General features: G+C 44.2%; 2 protein-coding genes across 4 annotated transcripts in view; one reads left to right on the top strand and one right to left on the bottom strand.

Moving 5' to 3' along the window:
• The first annotated feature begins 1292 nt into the window (after positions 1 to 1292).
• Positions 1293 to 22134, top strand: part of ARG2 (arginase 2) — a 32263-nt gene continuing 11421 nt past the window's right edge. For 2 of the 3 annotated variants that reach the window (XM_047079466.1, XM_047079465.1), the window contains exons 1-2: positions 1293 to 1466; positions 2356 to 2428. In XM_047079466.1, coding sequence (XP_046935422.1) covers positions 1356 to 1466; positions 2356 to 2428 — 184 coding nt within the window. In that variant the 5' untranslated portion in view covers positions 1293 to 1355. The remainder of the gene's footprint in view (positions 1467 to 2355; positions 2429 to 22134) is intronic. The other variant, XM_047079464.1, reaches the window with a different exon arrangement.
• Positions 3825 to 5196, bottom strand: LOC124512097 (peroxisomal membrane protein PMP34-like). Its single transcript, XM_047079468.1, is given in 2 exon segments — positions 3825 to 4538; positions 4540 to 5196. Coding segments are annotated over 2 exon segments (1017 nt in total). The 5' UTR covers positions 5116 to 5196; the 3' UTR covers positions 3825 to 4097.

Here is a 22134-nt window from a genome sequence, read left to right as displayed (position 1 = left end):
AATGATTTCCACTTGACATGTATGCGAAGGTTGATGCTGCCAGCCCAGCGACCACACTTTCAGAACTATTACCTTACGGTTATATCCTGCTTATTTTCCTAAACTTCAGACATGTCTTTGTTAAACCAGCAGGGGGAGACAGGTATAAAATGTATCTTCTAAAAATAAACTGCCTTATAATACTAAAGCTCCTTGGAGTTATGATGTTGCCATGGAGACTTCTTAAATATTTTGGAAAGCAGCATGTAAGTTGATACCAGGTGAGATAATTTTGTTGTTTGTGTAAAAATGTATTTTGGTGGGACTAACGTGCAAATTTTGGCAAGCCCTAATGCCACGGTTAAGAACTTAGAATCTGGAGTCACACAGCTCTGGCACTTAACTAGCTATGTGACTTTGGGAAAGTGATCTGATGTTGTATTCTCGTCTTTAAAATTGTCCCTTATTTATGGAACTGTTAGTAGGCCAAATGTTCTTGGAACTTTAGTTGGTTATTATTAAAATATTATTAAAACTCTGAGTAGTTACTTTCAGCTCTTTAACCTCCCCCAAATTTAGAAATAATCTAGATATATTGTTTGGTGTTTAATAACTAGTGCTCCCGTTATTCAGGTAAAGAATTGAAAACACCTGGAACGTAATTGTTTTGTATAATCCTAACCTCCCCATCCAAAATACCTAGGAGAGTGAATTTTTATTAACATGCCTGACCCAGAGAGCTCTAGTCTATATTTGATTTCCTAACCTTCAACGCCCAAAGATGGGTAAGTTTGTTTTTTGGACCCAGAGTTGAGATGGAACAGAGGAGATGGATGGTAGCTTCGTTTTGGCAGAGCACTCAAGTGGGGTCAGACCAGCCCAGCCAGACCCAGACCAGGCAGCCCTTCCCTAGAGTTGGCATCTGCGCGGCACGCATTTGTGTGAAGAGAGTCCAGATCTGCGAGCTTTCGAATTGGTTCCTGTGTTTAGCAAGTTCGCTAACTTCGAGGGTGCTGGCCGCTTCCCGCCAAGGAACACACCTGCCCGTGACCGCGCTCTTATTGGCCAGACACCGACACAAGCCTCATGGCGTCAGCTGTAGGGGCTCGTCCCTGGAGGGAGAGTCCCAGCCAGGGCTGGATGACGTCATCAAAGGCGTGTCTAGGCCCTGAGGAACAGTGGGCGGGGTCTGTGGGAAGGTGTGAGGGGGGCTGGTAGGGGGCGTGGGGGCGTGGCCGGGCGGTGGTAACGTCACGGGGCGGGGCGGTGCAACTGGCGCCCGGGTAGGTAAGCCCGGCGCCTGGCGGCTGCGCTCACTTAAGACGGCTAGCCGCACGAAGTAGCTTCTAGGTCATCTGTGTCCCGCGCTGCCGGTCATGTCCCTGAGAAGCAGCCTCTCGCGTCTCCTCCGGACGCGAGTGCATTCCGTCCTGAAGAAGTCGGTTCACTCGGTGGCTGTGATCGGAGCCCCGTTCTCACAGGGACAGGTGAGAACCGGGACCTGGCACCGTGGGGCAGAACCTGGAGAAAGCGGGGGTGGGGTGAGGGACGGGGAGGCGAGGAGAAGATGGGGAGAGACGGAGGGGCACGAGGTGGTGGGTTCCCGCTATTGGGCACCGGGAGAGCACGTGGGGTTTTCCCTGGTAGAAGATGGGGAGGGAGGAAGGAGATGGAGGGCATCCTGTTTGCGCTGCGGGCGGGGGCCGCGGGCTGGCGGGTTTCTGCGGCCTCCCCTGGAGGAGCGAGAAAGTGATGGGACCCGCTTGGGGTGTTGGAGGGGAGGGGAGGAGGGACAGGATTTCATGGAGGGGCTGGAGGGGGAGAAACCGGCCAGAATACCCGGTGGAAAATCGAGGGAGAAGAGGTTGAAGAGAGCGACCGAGGATTTAAGGCTTCAGGGTCTATTCTCAGAAAGCGTTCACTGGCGGGGAAATTGGCGCTGCCGGCTCTAGCGGCGGGAGGCCGGGAGGGGCTGTTTTGATCAATGAAGGAAACCTGCGGTCGTGGAGAGCTCACCGCTGTAGAAGTCCGGGCTCAGGCCTTTGCCAGCCACACTCACACACCCCCCGGCCGCCGGATCCTGACCTGGCTCAGCCCCTTCCCCTGTCTTGGCCTCTGCTTGTTCTTCCCACAGCCTGGGGCTTGGAAGGTTGATGGGATTCCAGTAATCGTTGTTTTCCCCTCTTTCCCTGCAAGTGTTTGAAATGAGCAGTCCTCAGGTGAAAATAAAATGAAGGGCTAATGCTGTCACAGGTTTTCAGAGGGATCTGTTGGGAACTAAGTATAGAATTAGCAAATTTCTGTATTTTTGTGAAATAAAGTGGTCTTATTTCCAATCCTCTGACCTCAGATCTAAATGTGCAATTTGTGTGACAGAAAAGAAAAGGAGTGGAACGTGGTCCTGCTGCCATCCGAGAAGCTGGCTTGATGAAAAGACTCTCCAGTTTAGGTAAGTAGCTGGATTTGAGATGTCTGTGATGGCCAGTAACGGACCAGTTCAGTCTCCTCTTCTATCCAGGGACTGCCGAGTATCCGCTGTGTACTGGGGAAGCATCTCTCATCCTCCCTTGGATTCCATCTGCAGTTCAAGATCTATCCGGGAGTCTTCAGGCAGTCTTGTTGCAATAAAGAGAGTAACTGTGTGTGGAAAGCAAGGAGGTGGAGTGACGCAGGACCTGGAGCAAGCTTAGTGGCTACCAAGCAGTGCTAAGAATGCTCGCTCCAGCTTTAACCGCTCAGCTTTTCCCCCTCAAATTCTAGTTCTCTTAACTCTGTCATGAGCCGCTTCTGATTCATCAGTCTAGCCAGTTTCCTCTCTCCATGTCATTTGTTTCCTCCCCAGGATGAATAGCCCTATATTACTGTAAGCAGAGCCTTAGATCAGTATTTCTCAAACTTTTCCCTGATTATGAAAATCACTTGGGTTACTTGTTTTGTTGTTTGTTTGTTTGTTTTTATTTTTGAGCGAGAGAGAAACAGAGATTGGGTTACTTGTTAAAAATACAGGGTCCTAGGCTCCTCCATGGAATAGTCTGGTTTATTGGCTCTGTGGTGGGACCCAGACATGTGCATTTTCACAAGTGCCCAGGTAATCCGCAGTACAGTTGCGTGATTAGGATAGTACTCTAAACTTATTGAAGCTGACCCACAGATAAATGCTATTTATATAGTAATAGAGAACACTTCTTTTGGTAAGAAGGCACCAAATTCCAACTTGAATGGGAGGAACGTTCTTCCTTTTATTTTACCTGAACGTTTCTAGCTGCTTTTTAAGGTCATTTCCTCCATTCACATTAGGACCATTCACAGATCTTTTCTGAAGCTGTAAATGCAAAATGCATGGCAACAGGGAGCTGTAGGTCCTGAAGATAATCATGTGGAATCTAAGTGAACTACAACTCCTTTCCCTACTCTTGCTTTGAAATCTCCTCTGCTGATCATTGAGTTCATTAGGGTGGATCATCTCCTAAAACAGAGGAATAATGAAGTCACCAAAATCACCTTGAGTTGAGGTGTACTTCATATACCTCTGGCTACGTCTAGATATGGTGTCTTTGGTTGAATACTCAAAACTCTCCTCTGTTAAATAATTAAAGTTTCTTCTTCAATAGGGTCTCTTTTTTTTTTTTTTTTTTTTTGGCACAATCATAGTATGTTTAGTGAGGAAAATACCAAGATTAAGACATACAAAAGCCTAAGAGGAGAGTTACATGGTATTAAATACATTCCTAGAACCTGGGGGTTCAGGGAAAAAGAACAGCTGGTAAATTTAAGAAAGATTTTAACTGGAAAAGATAACACACGAGAGCAACAGTCCATTCCCCTTAAGAAAAACAACAAACACCCACAATCTTTCATTTTTACGTTTTCAATAATGTTTTCTTTTCATATGACCATCAGACCAACCTCCCCAACAAAATTCAGCCAACCATCATAAAAATGAAGTGGTCGACACGTCCAGCTGGCTCTATTCCATGTTTACCCTTAGATGCTTTTCCAGCCTATGAGGGTAAAGTTCATGGAGCAGGCAGCCAAGAGTAAAAAGAGAATCACTTCCCTTCGCACGGAGGGAAGCCCGCATCTTGAGTAGCCTTCTGCACTCTGCGGGGCGAGGTGTCTCAGCGCTTGCGTACGTTCTTCAGCCCCATAACTGTGAAGGTAGTGGCCGTCAGTTTCTCGTAAACAAGGAACATGAGAGCAGCGGTGAGGACTGTCTGCAGCAGTTTGGCTTCAAGGCCTTTGTAGAGTCCCATTATTCCAAACCGCTTTACTCGTTGGTGAAGAAGATAGAGAACATTCCGAAGACTTCCCAATGTTCTGTTTTCTGGGTTTAGTCTGTGGCGTCCAAACCTCAGAATTGACTGTACCGTCTGCATGGGATAAGTGACTGTGGTAGCAATCGCTTTGGATATTGCACCAATGATGAACACATCCAAAGAAGAAAGCTTCATTCGTTTCTTTAGAAGTTGCCGTTTTAAACCTTCATAGAACATGAACTGGATGGCAGGATTGAAGACAAACAGCAAGGAAGGAAATGTGCCATTCCATAAAGCCAAGATTTCCTTCGTCTCGAATGATCTGGTGAAAAGCGTCAATAATACCTTTGTAGTTGGTTGGTACAATGTCTTCATTCCTAAATTTTGCCCCTTGCAGCTTCAGTCTGGTGTTTACCACCCAGAGTGGAGTTGTTAGCAACACATTCACCACACCTGCAACAAATCCAACTACTAAATCTTTTCCAGTAGTAGAACGTTGACCTTTGACCCAGACTGCTTTGAGACTATTAAAAGTGTAGAAATAGACAAAATTGGAGCAGCACAGACTGGAGATAACTGGAAACCACCCTCAATATGGTGCCAGGAGGCCTTCTTCCTTAATGATCTCCAGGAGCACCATGTGTGTAGTTTTGGACTTTCTTTTCTCATCAACTTGAAGTCGAAGTCGAGCTGTATCCAAGGGAAAGAATACTGTCATTGCTGTCACACTTCCCACGGCTCCGGCCACAGCGTGGACAAGGCTTTCGTAGGACAGCACTGAGGCCATTGCTGCGGCTCCCCGCACACCTAGCAACACTTCTCCCTCAGGCGCCGCAGCTAGCCGAGAGAGGAAAGCCAATAGGGTCTCTTTCTTAATCATTTTTTTAAAAAGTTTATTTTGAGAGAATGAGAGCGCTAGTGAGCATATATGCGTGCCCTCCAGGAAGGGGCAGAGAGAGAGAGAGAGAGAGAGGGAGGGAGGGAGGGAGGGAGGGAGAATCCCAAGCAGACTCCATTCTGTCAGCACAGACCTGACATGGGGCTTGAACTCATGACCTGAGATCGTGAGATCGTGACCTGAGCTGAAACCAAGAGTCAGATGCTCAACCAACTGAGCCACTCAGGTGCCCCTCTTTCTTGATCATTTTAATAACTCTCCAGGTTCATCACTGAAGATTAAAGATAAATTGAGATTTAGTTTTAATGTCATAAAGGGAAGAAGTTTCTATTCCTGTTTATAAATGAGGATACTGTCCCTTTAAATCCCTTTTTAAGTTTATTTATTTTGAGAGAGAGACAGTGAGTGGGAGAGGGACAGAGAGAGGGAGAGTGAGAGAATGCCAAGCAGGCTCCACGCTGTCAGCACAGAGCCTGATGTGTTTGTGGCTCTATCCCAGGACCCTGGGATTGTGACCTGAGCCGAAATCAAGAGTCAGACGCTCAAATGACTGAGCTACCCAGGTGCCCCAAAACCCTTTTTAAAGGCATCGTTTTACACTGAAGACAACAATTTCTGGTGATCGCTCGTTTTTAATACTGGATAAACCTCTGCAGCCCATCTGATGAACTGGGCCTGGCCTTGCTCGAATTGCCTGCTCAGTGCTCATTTCTACCTTAAGAGACTGATGAATCCATTTCAGCCTCTGACACGGGACACATTTATAATATTCAGCTGAGGCTGCTGATTGAAGGGGGAAGGGCACATTTATAGCAACTTCCCTTACTCATGCTTTGTAGACCTTTCCTGTCCTAGCTCATGGAATTTTCCCACTCCAACCTGGGAAAAGCCATTCTCCCTCAAATACTACTCCCTCAAATAACTCCTCTGTAAACGCTCAACCTACAGTGATGGTGAAGCTTCGGTTTATTTGGTCTTCCCTTTAATTTTTTCAGATATTTTCAGTTTTACAATTTATATCCTTACCCTGTAGCAGACTGGAAGGCCAGTATCAACAACAGCCCAAAATAGACTCTCATTGCATATTAATATGATTGTGGCACTCAGCAGATTTCCAGCATGTGGTTTTGGCTAATCTCCAAAAATATGTTGGAGAAGGGTACCATGAGAAGTTTCCAGCTATATTGTGAAACAGTACTAAAGTAGTACTTTCGAAGAAGCAGCATGGGTCAAATTTGAGGGGACAGAAGACTCATGGAAAGCTAACGTTCACAAATCCCTTTGTTCCTTGCTTTCAAGTCTGCTGTCACAGGCTGCTGGTGTTGTCATAGCATTGGTCAAACTTCCTGTTTTCTTAAATGAATGTATTTGACTTAGTGTCTGCTTTTGGTTTTCCCTTTTCCTGGATTTGGTAAGGACACCAATAATGGTTCCTCTGTCAGGTAACCACTTATTTTAGTATATAAGGAGAGAGATGAAGAGGCAATTGCTCTGGCAAGGCTCAGATGCGGTACCTCTGCTCCTGATTCTGGTTAGCTCTGACAGCCATGGTAATTTGCCCCTTCTTTCTTCAGAGGTTAAAGGCGTGTTCTGTGGGGGGAAGATAGCTGTAAACTGAGATGAACAGTTTTCGGCCTTTATCATTGTAATTAGGTAATTTGACTCAGCTGTGGTACTGAAAGGAGGTTCCAGCCACTGAAACAACCATCTAAATTAACTGCCACTGTGACCAAGCCAAGAGTCCCGGAGTTTATTCAGGAAGCCATGTGGGAGCTACTCTGATTACCCTCAACTAGGCTAGAGACCTTTGTTCTTCCTGTTCCATTTGGTGCTCTATCAGATAGAACAGAAATCTCTTTGGTTGAGACCCAAGAATCTGGTCTGCTTCAGGAAGAACAAGAGAGGGCCTGAGGTAGCTGCTTCACGTGAAGATCTGAAGTATGAGAGCTGTTCATTTGGTACAGATTGGTGTGTGAGTTCAGGGGTGTGTATTTGCTTTCAGTGGTTGGTAGAGAAAATCAGCATTCATGGGTCTAGTTGTATAATACTGCTACTTGAGCCTGGCTTCCACCCTGCTGTTCCACTGAAACTACCTTGAGCAAGCCCACGGATTTGTCAGCCTTTATTTTGCTGGACCTCTCTATTGTACAACTGACCACTGTATTCTGGAAATACTCTGTTAGCAGACACTATTCCCTTTTGAGTCTCTTCTCTCCATTGACTCCTGGACTCCTCTGTGGGATCCTCCCCTCCTTCCCAACCCTCAAATATTGACTCCAGTGTTCCTCCAATTTTGTTCTAAGCCTCCCCTGCCCTCTCACAGGTGTCTCAAACTCAACTTGTTTAAAACAAAATTCATTATCTTCTCCCTCAAATCCACTTCTCCTGCTGTCTTTCCACTGTCTGTTTCACGCTATCACTCGTTATCCAGTTTACTCAAGTCCAACTCTAAGACCATCACAATCTTTTGCTTCTTCTGTTTTGTACCTTACATGTTGATCACAAAGTCTTGTTTGGTTTTTTTTCCTCCTAAATGATTAAAGTCCTTCAGCATAATGGTACTGCTGTACTTGTGTCCTCCTGACACCTGACTATAACTTTCCAATGATATCTTTTGTCCCATTCTTGCCTTCCTTGGTTCACATTCTTTGCTGCCACCAGAGTGAGCTAAGACTGTTTCTCCTTGGCTTAGTTTTACATGCATCCATGCTTCTCAGTCTTGTCATTCATATACTATCTTTGCTAATTTGCCATATTTTTCATTTTGGTGTTTTTCTTTAAATTGGACTTAAATCCTCATATGTTTAAAATGTAGCCTGGCCCTATAATAAACGGTGAAATCTCAGGCTTGTACTAGATACAGTTTTCTAATACACTCTCATTTAATAGTTTTACATTTTGGTATCTGTGCTTCAGCCCCTAGTGCTATGTGTTCCACGTGTCAACCAAAAGGACAGCTTCCGCATAATTTGACCCTGATCTACCTCAGCCTTCTCTCCACCCACATTCTGCCTTATTTTCATTGTAGCTAGAGTTGTGGGCACTTGACCTAGGCTCCACCAACAGAAGCACCCATCTTGAACTTTGACTTGAGATTCAAGAAGAAAGGGCAGCAAAGAGTTAATTTTGTGATGGGCAGGGGTGGTAGCAATGCTAGCAGTGGCTTCTGTCCAGTCTTGGTGGGGTCAGCCATGCCAGCTGCATGCGGTTCGTCTTCCCAGTAGTGGAGGTGACTGTAGCAATAGGCTCTTTCCTGGACCATCCAGCAGTATGACTTTTGGAGGCTTTATTCCTGGTAATATGGCCTTTAAAGCAGATATTGGCCCTCTTAAAGACTCTGGGAGTTGCCCAAATTGAATAAATTGCTTTTCTGCTGTAATTAGCCAGAATAGGTTTCTGTTGCTTGCAGCTTAGAGATCCTGATTGATACCTAGTTTACATATTCCAGTGAGGAAAAAATTGCCACGTGGACTGCAATATTCAAAATCCTCCCTCTTTCTAGGCCCTTGATGATAAATTCTTGTTCTTTCGGTTGCTTTTTCCCTAGTACTTGACACAGTCTTCTTGTAAGTTAATATAACTCATTAGGTTACAGTTTCTTTGGCCGTAAGTTAATTTAGGGCTGTATCTTCATCTTTTTGGATTTTAGCAACTCCCTGTTCTCTTGGTGCTTTGATTTCTGAACCATCATGTTCCTTAATCTGACTTGGGAAAAGAGCCTCAAGTTTTAAAGATATTTTCAAGTTCCAGGCATGCCTGACTGTAGTAATGTGTTACTGTGACTTAAAAATTATTTTTAAACAATTTATTTTTTACATTTTATTTTTTTTTTGAGAGAGAGAGAGAGAGCACAAGTAGGGGGTGGGAGGGATGAGGCGAGGGAGAGGGAGACACAGAATCCGAAGCAGGCTCCAGGCTCTGAGCTGTCAACACAGAGCCCAACGCAGGACTTGAACTCGCAAACCGTGAGATCATGACCTGAGCTGAAGTCGGACGCTTAACCGACTGAGCCACCCAGGCACCCCTAAAAATCATTTTTAATATTCTAGATCTTAAGTATATATCTAAAGAGGGTTACAAGATTGTACACATTTGCTAAAACTCGAACTTAAAATGTGAGTAATATAGAGTATGCATCAAAGCTTTTCAAACATCACTTTCAGGTTTCTTTAAAAAAAATTTTTTTTAGGGGCTCCTGGGTGGCTCAGTTGGTTAAGCGTCCGACTTCAGCCTGGGTCACAATCTCGCGGTCCGTGAGTTCGAGCCCCGCGTCTGGCTCTGGGCTGATGGCTCAGAGCCTGGAGCCTGCTTCCGATTCTGTCTCCCTCTCTCTCTGCCCCTCCCCCGTTCATGCTCTGTCTCTGTCTCAAAAATAAATAAACGTTAAAAAAAAAATTTTTTTTTTAAATTTTTTAAATGTTTATTTTTGAGAGAGAGCACGTTTGAGTGGGGGAGGGGCAGAGAGTGAGGGAGACAGATGATCTGAAGCAGGCTTCTGCTGACAGTGGAAAGCCTGATGCAGCTCTGTGGGGCTCAAACCCACAAACTGTGAGATCATGACCTGAGCCAAAGTTGGATGCTTAGCTGAATGAGCCAGCCAGGCACCTCTCAGGTTTATTTCTCAAGAACAGCTTTTAGGGGCGCCTGGGTGGCTTAGTCGGTTAAGTGTCCGACTTCGGCTCAGGTCATGATCTCAAGGTTCATGGGTTCGAGGCCTGCATTGGGCTCTGTGCTGACAGCTCAGAGCCTGCAGCGGGTTTCAGATTCTGTGTCTCCCTCTCTCTCTGCCCCTCCCCCCACTCGTGCTATGTTGCCCTCTGTCTCAAAAATAAGTAAACATTAAAAAAAAAAGAAAAAACAGCTTTTAGTCCCTACAAACTAACAAGTTCATTCACTAACTTTTGTATTCAAAAAATTTGAGTACTGCTAAGGCTTAGATACTGGGAATATAATAGTGAACAGAACAAATCCTTGTTATCTTACAGCTCATTCTAATGAAGAGTGGTTGGAAACAGACATAAGTAAAATCTACAGTATGTCAGATGGTAATGGGTACTGTGGAATAAATGAAGCAAGGAGTGGGGAATACTAAGTAAACATTGCATATGTAGATGGAGAGGCCTCACTCAGAGGGAGTCATGTGAGCAGACCTTTGGCAGGTGAAGAAAGGAACGAGGTGCATATCTGGAAGCATTTTAGGCAGATGAAACAGTAAGACTCAGAGACAGAAAGGTGTCTGGAATGTTCAGGGAACAAAAGCCACTACTGAGCTCTAGCCAGTGATTGCTGCATGGGAAGGGGTGGAGGGCTTTCTATGCTTCTCTCCAATTTTTCAAGAAAAGCCAGAAATATGGATTTTTATGGTAGATCTGCATTGTTTTTTATTTTATTTTATTTTTTAACGTTTATTTATTTTTGAGACAGAGAGAGACAGAGCATGAATATGGGAGGGTCAGAGAAAGAGGGAGACACAGAATCTGAAACAGGCTCCAGGCTCCGAGCTGTCAGCACAGAGCCTGACGTGGGGCTCGAACTCACAAACCGTGAGATCATTACCTGAGCCGAAGTCGGACGCTCAACGGACTGAGCCATCCAGGCGCCCCTGATCTGCATTGTTTTAAGAAATCTATATCCATACAATGGAGTATTATTGAACCATAAAAACGAATGAATTGCTAATTCATGCTACAGTATGGGTAAATGTTGAAAGCATTATACTAAGTAAAAGAAAGCAGGCACAAAGGCCACATTGCATGATTCCATTTATATGAATTGTCCAGAATAGGCAAATCCATAGAGACAGAAAGTAGACTAGTTCAGGGACTAGTGGGGAGAAGGCAATGGGGAGTGGCTGGCAGTGGGCACTGGTTTCTTTCTGGAGGGTGATGAAGCTGTTCTGTAATTAGTAGTTTGCTTAGCAATATGCTGTGGCAAGAGCATATATCACTGGTGTACATGAATAAAGGCAAATCTCTTAAAGACATTGGGATTTGGCAAATATCCGTATAACCAGTCTTATAAAGGCAGCAAAGAATTTAACTTACATGTTTTATTTCAAAGTTGTTTGATCCATTTGTCATGTTCTAGACATTGTGCTACGCTCTTGCTATAGTGTCATTCTTAATTTGTTAAGAACAAATGATACCTGTTAGAATGGCCAGCATCAAAAAACCCAGAAACTAACAAGCATTGGTGAGAATGTGGAGATATTAGAAACCTTGTGCACTGTTGGTGGGAATGTAAAATAACTTAGCTGCTGTCAAATACAATATAGTGGTTCCTTGGAAAATTAAAAATAAAGTTAACATGTGACCCAGCAATTTCACTTCAGGCATATACCCCAAAGAATTGAAAGCAAGGTCTTTAAGAGCTACTTATAGACCCATGTTCATAGCATTATACACAATAACAAAAAGGTATTCATACAACGGAATATTAGCCTTAAAAAAGGAAGGAAATTCTGACATATGTTGTAACATGGGTGAAACTTGAGAACATTATGCTAAGTGAAAGAAGTCACAAAAAGACAAATGGTGTATGATTCCACTTATGAGGTACCTAGAGAAATCAAATTCATAGAGACAGAAAACAGAATGGTGGTTGCCAGCGACTGGGGGAAGGGAGAATGAAGAAATATTGTTTAATGGGTACAGAATTTCAGTTTTGCAAAATGAAAAGAATCCTAGAGGTGGATGGTAGTTAAAACGGTTATATAAAAATATGAATGTACTTAATACCACTTAAAAATGGTTTTTAGGGGCGCCTGCGTGGCCTAGTTGGTTAAGTGTCTGACTTCAGGTCATGATCTCATGGTTTGTGAGTTTGAGCCCTGTGTCAGGCTCCGTGCTGACAGCTCAGGGCCTGGAGCCTGTTTCATATTCTGTGTCTCCTCTTTCTGCCCCTCCCCTGCTTGAGTTCTGTCTGTCTCTCTCAAAAATAAGTGAGCATTAAAAAAAAAATTTTTTTAATGGTTATTTTTAGGGGCACCTGGGTGGCTCAGTCAGTTAAGCGTCTGACTTTGGCTCAGGTCAGATCTCGTGGTTTGGGGGTTTGAGTCCCGCATCGGGCTCTGTGCTGACAGCTCGGAGCCTGGAGCCTGCTTCAGATTCTGTGTCTCCCTCTCTGCCCCTACCTGGCTTGCACTCTGTCTCTGTCTCTCTCTCAAAAATAAATAAAACATTAAAAAAAAAATTTATGGTTATTTTTTAAATAGATTTTTAAAGTTTTTATTTATTTATTTTGAGAGAGAGAGACAGAGAGAGTGGGGGGGGGCAAAGAGAGAGGGAGAGAGAGAATTCCAAGCAAGCTCCACATTGTCAGCACAAAGCCTGATGCAGCTCAAACCCACGAACTGTGAGATGATGACCTGAGCCAAAACCAAGAGTCAGACGCCTAACCTGATGGAGCCACCCCCCAAAATGGATATTTTTATGTGTATTTTACCACAATTTAAAGGAAACCTTAATTCATATTCTATTCTAACTTATTTTTTAAGAACAAGGTTGTAGCTTCTCTTAAGACATAAAAATGCCACGTGCTTGAGTTTTTTTGGCTTCTTAGCACACTGTTTTGCTCTATAAATAAAAGCTGAGAATGAACAAACAAAAAAAGTAAAGTATGTCCTGAAGACTTCGAGAAACTTTCCCAAGGCCCTACAGTCAGCAGAAGTAGTTGAGAATCTCATTTCTTGCTGTATATGACCTGATGGCTGGATTGGTGCAGTCAGCTGCCTTCTCAGCTCTTGCGGCAGCCAAAGAAACTCCATGGCACCATCATAAGTGGGTGGTCTCCTATTTCTTAAAGTCCTGTGTGTTCCTAGTGTATTCCCTTTCTCATTTCCCATGACAGATACTTCAAGTCTTTACCCATAATCCTCATGGCTCTGTCTTTCCAACTAAGGCATGGACTCCTTTACAGTTCTTCTCCCTGTCATCCCCCAATTAGTTGTATCGACCCACTCTCAGAGGATGAGGGATCCAGTCCTAACAGTATTAGGGAGAAGCGTGTGAAAAGAGCACAAAATAACAATGGCTTAAGAAAAATAGTTTCACTCTCCAGTAAACAGAATCTGGAGAGAAGTCCAGAGCTGGTTTGGCCGCTCTGTAAGTTCAGACCTAGATTCTTACCTTGCTGTGTTACCAGCAAGGCCTCTGTCTAGTGGTCCCAGATGGTGTGGCCTCGTTTCTGGCAGCAGGGCGCAAGAATGGACAGAAGTGGGCAAAGGGAGAACTCTGTGCTTTCCCTTAAGGGAAGTTCCCAAGAAGTTGCAGGATGTTTCTGCTTATCGTTTTGGACCCAAAGGGCCACATGGCGACACCAAGGAACAAGGGAAGATGTCGAGTTTAGTCTCCATTCTAAGAGGTCATGCTCCCAACTGAAGTTCTGTCTCTGCAGAAGAAGTGAAGGACAGATCTTGGACAAGTTAACAGTCATACCACTTCCCTAGGTTCTAGATCCCATCTCTCCTGACCTTTGAGTGTTCTTGTTCTAACAATTATCCCTTCCCTCCCTTTGTTCTGCAAATCTTACCGTCCTGCCATCCTCCTTGGTCTTTATGTAGCCTTCCAGCTGTTGTCCAGTTGTTTCTCTTCCGAGCCACCATCCTGGCTTCTCTGCTGCCCTTTCACACTGCAATTTGCTATAATCTGACGTCTTGAGCCATCATTGCAAAGAAACTGGTTTTGCCGAGGTCTCAGACCTCCTGCTTCCTAACACAGTAGACACTGCAACATTCACCTTATTCGACACTGTCTGCCACACCTTTATTGAAACAGACACCATTCTCTTCTGGTTTTAGCTCTCTGGTTGCTTTGCTAGATCTTCTGCTACCCACCCTTTACATGCTGGTGTTCCTCATGGGTTCTCTGCCCTTGATCCTCTTGGTTTAATGTTGTCTCAATTGGCAGTTTGTCCATTCCCATGGCTTTTCTGTCACCTGTATGCTGATGCCTCCCAAGCTTTATTTCCAACACTTGTTTCTGTTCTCAGCTCCAAACCTGTATCCCAGCTGGCTTCCATGTGTATATTCTTTTTAACTTTCTTATTATGGAAGTGTACAAACATAACAAAAGTAGATACAGTGACATAGTGCATTTGTCGTGTCTGTTGCCCAAGCATCAATCATCAATACATGGCAATAACCCTACTCCATGCCTTTCACAGCAAATCACAGACACCCTGTTGTTTTATCTGCAAATACTTCATTAAATATCTTCAAAATATAAGAATTCTTTAAAATTTAACCATAATACTATTATCATACCTAAAAGAATATCAAATGCCCAGTGTTGGATAAATATAATAATGATAATAATAATAATAATAATAATAATAATAATAATAATAATAAATCTCCTCCCAACCAAGAGAACCTTTCCATAAAGGTAGTAGAGAAAGCAGTTATTGAATAAGCATTCAATCAGGAAATCTGCTAAGAGATTGCAAAGATAAAGAAATCTCCCGGGTGCAGCCCATTACATGTTTTCAAGATAAATAATAACTAGTCCTCTGGTTAGAGGATTTGACAGTAACATTTGTCAGAGCTCATCCTAACTTTATCATAGAAATTTGAACAACCACCAGAGGAAAACAAACTTCTCATATCCTAAGGCAGGAGGTATTTTAGCAAATTGGGGCAGGCTGCCCACCCCCTATGCCCACAGAAGTGAGCCTCTGAATTTCCAGTCGTTGAGGGAAACATTCCTGGGGTAGGAGACTGACAAGAGGCTTATTTAATGTTATAAACATTTACATGCATTTGAAAAGGACAGAGAAGGAAATTCTGAAACAAAAGGGAGCCAGGAGTCTTCCCCTTATAAACAGGGAAAATTAAGTCTATTTTTCCTTTGTCTCTGCCCTTAAACCAGTTAATGTCGACATTGTTTGACAGACTTAAGTTTTTTGCGATGTTTATTTACAGTTTGTTTGACTTGGGATCTTTTTTTTTTTTTCTTCTTCTTCCTTGTGGTGTACTTGTGGAGGAAACTAGGTCATTTGTCTGTGTAATAATCTCTGTTTGAATTTTGCAGATTACATCCCTGTGGTGTCCTGTGATGTGTTCTTTTGTGTTTCCTGTAAACTGATAATTGGATCTAGATCCTTGGTCAGATTCAGGCTTTTTTTTTTCCCCCTGGCAGTTCTGCAAAGTTGGTGGCAGTATATATACTTCCATCAGAAGTGATGTTATTCATCATTGAACATTGTGTAGAATTGATCCTTGTACTTGTTTCCGTGTGTTTTCAACAGGATAGTCTCTAACATCTCAAGGCCATCTATCCAGAACTGACCTCATCATCTCCACTCCCTTCCCCTGTGTCTTCCTCATCTTTAGAAGTAGAGCCAGAAAGCTGCAGGGCAGGCCCTTTATTTCCACACCCCCTCTAAGTATTGCTGGAATCTACTGCTTTATCTTTACAGTCCTCTTGTGGAGCTGCTCTTCTCCAGGCCAGTCCATTTCCCTCAGGCCCTCAGTACACTGGATCTGCAGTGTAGATTTTGATTTCTCACTTCCTGACCCTACTGCTTGGGTTCTGGGCCCTGCCCCCTCTTCTGCCTCCTCCTGCCTTTTCCTTCCACAATCCTCCCAGGAACCCTGGGCTCAGGGGAATTGTGAATTGTTCTCTAGGGCTGAAGGTATTATATGACTCTTCTGCTTGGTAAGCCTTTTCCCCTTCCCCTTTTATTCCTGGCTAATACCTTCAAGATTCAGCTATTGCCCCTGATAAGTCCTTCTGGCTCTTCCTGGGTCTGAGTCGGCACTTTCCTCTGTTCCCTTCACACACTGTGCCCGGCTGCCTCATAGCAGTAAGCACTGGACTGTCCTCTCACCAGGCTGGGAGCTCGTTGAAATCTGTGGCCATACCTCATCTCCACATCCCCAGGACTTACTAGAGAGCCTGGCACACAGGAAGCACATAGTCCGCCTGTGCTGAAGGAAGACGGGACAAGCATCCTGGCCTTCTCCTGTAACTTCATTCAAATCATGCCCCATGGGATTTTCCCAGATCACTGTTTCCTTTCTCTCAAAATGACTGGCTCCTAAAAAAAAAAAAAAAAAAAAAAAAAAAAAAAAAAAATGATTGGCTCCTCAGAAGCCAGCTGATCTCCTGATTTTTGAGAATGTATGACTCAGAGTAACTGGCATATATCAAATTGTTTAACTCTTACAAGGTATTAGGCTACTAGTTGATGAATTTATTTAAGATAAATGTAAAAGTAGGTGATAACAGCCAGTTGTTGTCCCCTCTTCGAAACCTATGTTTCTTCATCAGGACCTGAGTCGCTGATGGTGACTGCTTCTTCAAGTCAGGCTGGCCTCTAGTTACTTTAGAGAGCTGTTGCATTATTTATTTCAACATCCAACATAGCACAGTTCAGAGTCCTGGAACCTAAGGGATTACTGTGGTTGGTTTAAATAATTTAGTCTTTGAATTAATTTTTTTCTTTTTGTTAAAAAAATTTTTTTAATGATTATTTTTGAGAGTGAGAGTGTGTTCAAGCGTGAGTGGGGGAGGGGCAGAGAGAGGGAAACGGATTCCAAAGCAGGCTCCAAGCTGTTAGCACAGAGCCTGACATGGTATTTGAACCCACGAACCACTAGATACTGACCTGAGCCAAAGTCAGATGCTCAACTGACTGAGACACCCAGGCGTGCCCCTCCCTCTCTCTTAATGACCAGACTCTCTTGGTAGTGAGGGTGTATTAATATAATGTGAGTAATGCTGAGATTGGGAGAAGACAGACCAGATCTTCCTGGCTCCCTACCCCCTGCCAAGAGACCAGAATTACTGAATAGAAATAGAAGTAGAAAACTACTTCCTGTGTGACCCAAGAATTGAGTCACAGCAGGGTGTGTGGCATTGTGGTTAGGGCTTCAGAGAATTGGTGTTCCAAGATTAACTGGCTTTGCCTTTATATTCTTTTATAGGAGATGTGGACGATTCAAGCTGTGAGAACCGGACTCTATAGGAGCCATTTCAATGAGAAATCAGTGTACCTATGTGTGTTTGCTACTTCTCACCAGAAACTGATTTTATCAAAATGACATAGTCCTATTACAAACAGGTTTTGGGAAGTCTTAGGTTACACCATCAGTTTCAAGGAAAAGGGTAGGGTGGGGAGACAAACCACAAAGGTGCTTCAGCCAACTGAACTAATACGTAATCCTTAGCATGTGTAGGCTTTTCCTTGTTATCTCATTTAATACTCCTGGAAAGCACGTGAGATAGGACAAGCTCAGGAAATGAACTTGGTTGCAGATCTTGACTCTTAGGAAGTTAGGGGCTGGAGGGCAAGGATTCTTCCTTTTGCATCTACTGTGGCACTTGACTTCCTGTGGCCATCTTGTGTGCGCTATGCTTTCAGCCCAGAGTGGTCTGGAATGCAGTCTGTCTGGTTTGAGGTTCCCTGGGAACACTCACCAGGAAACCAGCCCAGGGTCTGGGGCAGGGAGCTGGACATCAGAACCGTTGTTAACTGGCAATGCTGTAGTCACTAGCCTGATGTGTTGCCCTTTAAATCCTTTCTGGAACAAGGTAGAATATCAAGAACCTAAAAAAGATCACATATTCTGAAGAGCAGTATTTTATCCCCAGGGATTGTCACTGTCTCTTCCTGAGGTTATACAGTGGAGCAGGCTGAATTTGTTAGCATGTTGACAATGGCAGATCTCTTTTCCAGATCAGCTCAACAGTCTTGTTCTGAATGAGGGAAAATGGTTATACTGCTGTGTCTTGTGAAGCCGGAGGAACCCTCCTCTTCCCTCGATCCTGCCTGTGCTGGAACTGGGCTGTTAGGGTGCCGTCAGCCAGCGGTCCATCTGAGAAGGCCTGAGCCGGTTCACCGTGATCTAGAGGCATGTAGAGGGCTGATGTGAGCTTGGTTCAGAGGGCATACATTACTAAGCTTATCTTCAGACAGTGATACTCTGTTTTCCTTAGGAGAGGACGGACATAGCTAGAACACCAACTAGCAAGGAAGTTACACTGGTGCTGCAAGTCATCTTGGTTACATGTCTCGAACTAAATTTTAACATTTTTTCCCCTCCCTTCCCCTCTCAAATTTTTTTTTAATGTTAATTTTTGAGAGAGAGAGCGAGCGAGCATGAGCAGGGGAGGGGCAGAAAGAGAGGGAGACACAGCAGACCGAAGCAGGCTCCAGCCTCTGAGCTGTCAACACAGAGCCCGACGTGGGGCTGGCACTCATGAATGGTGAGATCATGACCTGAGCTGAAGTCGGACCTTTAACCAACTGAGCCACCCAGGTGCCCCTAAAGTTTTGAGTTCTGTATTTAGATTTTTTTACTCAAGAATCACATTCATGCAAAGGCATCTATTGACACCATGTTTGTATCTTTTGATCTTGAGGTTAACTCTGGTACATGTCAGATGGACATGTCTGAAATGACTGGCCTGGCTGGCTCACCTTCTGTCCTCAAGCCAATGCCACTTTCCCTGCCCTGGTCTTGGTCAGCTGTGCTCCTCACTGCCTCAGAGAACTGGGTGGGGAGGAAGGAGGTGTTGGGAGCCCTGACTGAAGCAGCCTCCTCAGACTCAGAAGATGTGAACTACAACAAATACGTGTTCTCTGCGTGGTAGGATTTCTTGCCCTAATGCACTCAACTTGATACTGAGTCTAAGAAGAGCAGATTTTTACAGGCCTCCAGGACACATGATTCTGGAGGTTGTATAACCTCTGGCAGTTAAATGGCACTAAATAAAAAATGAGTTTACCTTAAATAAGTCTCTTCGAAGGTTATTACCCAAATCACATTTTAGAGGTAACAGAAATTCTTACGTCAAGTGGCCTGAAGTAACTGGCCTTCTTTTCCTAATGTAGACTTCAGGCAACACTGCAACTGTTTTCAATAAGCTGGTTCTCTAGTACCCTTTTAAGGTTCTAAGGATCAGCAGTTACATCCCTTCATAATGCCAGGACTTCCCTTTGTGTGGGGCTATATCTGTCACGTATGATATTTAAGTCTATAGCTTTAAAGCCACCAGTATTGGTATCCTCCCAGCATTAAATGAGATCTCTGAGTCTTTGTATTTCTCCACATTTCACTGACTTGTTATTCTTGACAAGTCATAATAAACATGCCATCCTATTCAGGGACAGTTTGAAAAACGGCACAGTAATAGGTCCTTAGCTTTTCTCAAACTCTGTTGTTCTGCCAGTGGGCTACCTGTGGTGCAGTAGACTCTCCCGGGTGTTAGCCCCCTTTTGAACCCATTTCTCTTGACTTGCTGGGAGCTTGGAAGGTCAGAGCTCCTTGTGAGTAGAAGTCAGCAGTGGCAGGGGGCGCCTGGGTGGCTCGGTCAGTTGAGCATCCGACTCCAGCTCATGTCATGATCTTGCAGCTCGTGAGTTCAAGCCCTGCGTCGGGCTCTGTGCTGACAGCTCAGAGCCTGGAGCCTGCTTCGGATTCTGTGTCTCTCTCTCCCTCTGCCCCAACCCACTCACATTCCGTCTCTGTCTCTCTCAAAAATAAACAAACAAAAAAAGTCAGCAGTGGCAGAATGGGGAACCTTCATGCTGTTGAAATGTTACCTTCGTGCTAACGTTGTCTTCTGTGTCTTCTGTGTCTCTGAGCAAAGGGTAATTAAGGCTTGTCCTACACAGAACTATTAATTTTGCTGGATTTCTTCCTCTGAAGTGTGTGGATGACAGTAACAGGAGGACGTGAGGATTAGCAGCTATCTGTAGTGCATCTAGCATGGTGTGGTGTATGGAGACAATTTTGTTCCTTTCCTCCTTTCCTGTCACTGGCTTCCTTCAGGGATTCCTTAGTGACCAGGGCTCTGAGACAGAAGTGCTGTCCACAGATACTGCTAAGGGCTGTTTTGATTTCTTCCCCACCAGTTGGTTACATCATTCTGTTGATGCACTTGTGTTCTCGTTCCACTCTGATGGAGCCTAGAGAGGTTTATCAAGGCCAAAGGTAACATTTGGGCTTAAAAGATCAGAGTAGTATTCGGTGTATTTTTATTATCAGCACTGGAGAAGTAGTGAGCCTGTGCCAGTATCTACAGAGGTTTGCTTCCCCACTGCAAGTGAAAAATGAGAGCTCTTTCAAGTTGGTTCTAAATCTGTTTATCACGAGAGCTTTTTTGAAGTCTTAGGTTTATTCTGTCCTACAATGCCTTCTTAGAAGGAAGTGTAGCAATGAAACCTGATGTCTCATCTGATGAAGACTTGCAGATGAGTTGACCTGAAGCACAAACAGTCCGACAAAGGGACAGCTGCCTCAAGCATGACAGGCAGATGCTCTTTCCATATTCTATTTGCTCTTCACTAGGACTCTAAAGTTCTCTAAAATTTAGTGAGACCACTCTTTTGTGCCTTTTGAACAGGGAGAATTTGCCATAGCACTCAGATAAAGTAATAGCTTCATCTGTCCATCCTGTTCTTATAAAAAATTAACCTCCCTTCAGCCTCCCCACTCCTCAAAAATGCTGGCCCTTGGGTTACAATTCATGTTCTCTTCAGCCTCCTTTGCATTACTGCTCCAATATGCGAACTTCTCATTTCTGTTAAATTGCTCTACTGTTTTCAAACCTGGCTTGTGCATTTCTTCTTTCAGAATCTTGTTCACTGTTTAGAAACCAATCCTGGATTCTTCTCCACTAGTCCTTTGCTCCAATGCTATCAGTATAGCAGGCATTAGAGGAGAAAGGCCCCGAGAGACTATATCAGGATGGCATAGTACATTTGCTGATTCGGCTCTATAATGAAATAGGATAGTTAGGATTGCCAATTGTAAGGATCACATAAGCTTTAGCATTTTGAGTTCTTTTTTTTTTTTTAAGTTTATTTATTTTTGAGAGAGCAAGAGCACGAGCCAGGAAGGGGCAGAGTGAGAGGGAGACACAGAATCCAAAGCAGGCTCCCAGCTCCACACGGTCAGCATAGAGCCTGATGTGGGGCTTGAACTCACAAACTGTGAGATCCTGACCTGAGCCAAAGTTGGATGCTCAACCGACTGAGCCACCGAGGCTCCCCAAGAATCTTGAATTCTTAATCACTTAAAAGTTATGGCAGCAGAATTTAAAGGTACTACTTGCAGCAGAGATTGCTAGCTGTCCACCAAAATCCTTTCTCCTCTTCTGGACAGAAGTTAGATCTGATTTGCTGACCAGTACCATGTGAGCAGGTATGATGTACCACTTGTGGGCCAAGGCCTTTAAAAGTAGACGTTTGCCTTCTCAGGGCGTTCTTCCTCTCTTGCTGCCTTGATCCTGGGGAGACCCAACCTCAGCCACACAAATGGCAAAGCCCTAATTATGGCAGAGCCACAAGCCAGGAGCTTGGTCTCTGAATCGTTGCACGAAGGAAAGCCTCCTGCTGACCTACAATATCCACCCTGGATGTTAAAGGAACAAGAAACCAATTTACTCTGTTTGAGCCATTGTTTGGGGGAAGGTTAGTTACAGCAGTTAAGCCTACTCCAACAACCTTATTTAAAAGAATAGTATGGGGGTGCATTGGTGGCTTAGTTGAGCGTCTGACTCCGTCTCAGCTCAGGTCTTGATCTCAGGGTCGTGAGTTCAAGCCCCACATTGGGCTCCACACTGGGCAGAAGCCTACTTAAAAACAAAAAGTATGAATTATGCTTATGCACAAAGGTCAAGCAAAGATGGAGTAGTCAAGCCTGGGAAGTGGGGTAGGGACTTTCACCATTAGACACTTCCCTTATAAATTTTGTAAAAATTTTCTATTACCAGTAAGGAAAGAAAACCATGAAAACAGCAACACAGTGCTGGTACAAATTTTACTTGGTGTGGGAATAGTTCCTTGACCCCTGTCCCCCCCAGTCCCTGCTGAATTTCCTTTCATTCCCTGAACAGTCCTTGCCTGGCACTTTTGGAACACAAAGAGCAGAAATGGGAGTACTATAGGGTAGGCAACTCAGGCAGGGCCTTTCAGGATATTAATCCCTTCAGGGGGTCTGGTCCTCAGCTTTGTGGACCCAGGAATAGGAGAGTTCATTTTGCTTAAATTTTA

This window comes from Lynx rufus, unplaced genomic scaffold (genome assembly GCF_022079265.1).
Source record: "Lynx rufus isolate CCGP_SWC_20201006 ecotype Redwood Valley unplaced genomic scaffold, mLynRuf1.p SCAF_17, whole genome shotgun sequence".
In the NCBI taxonomy this organism is placed as follows: Eukaryota; Metazoa; Chordata; class Mammalia; order Carnivora; family Felidae; genus Lynx; species Lynx rufus.
This window is presented reverse-complemented; position numbering and strand designations above follow the sequence as displayed.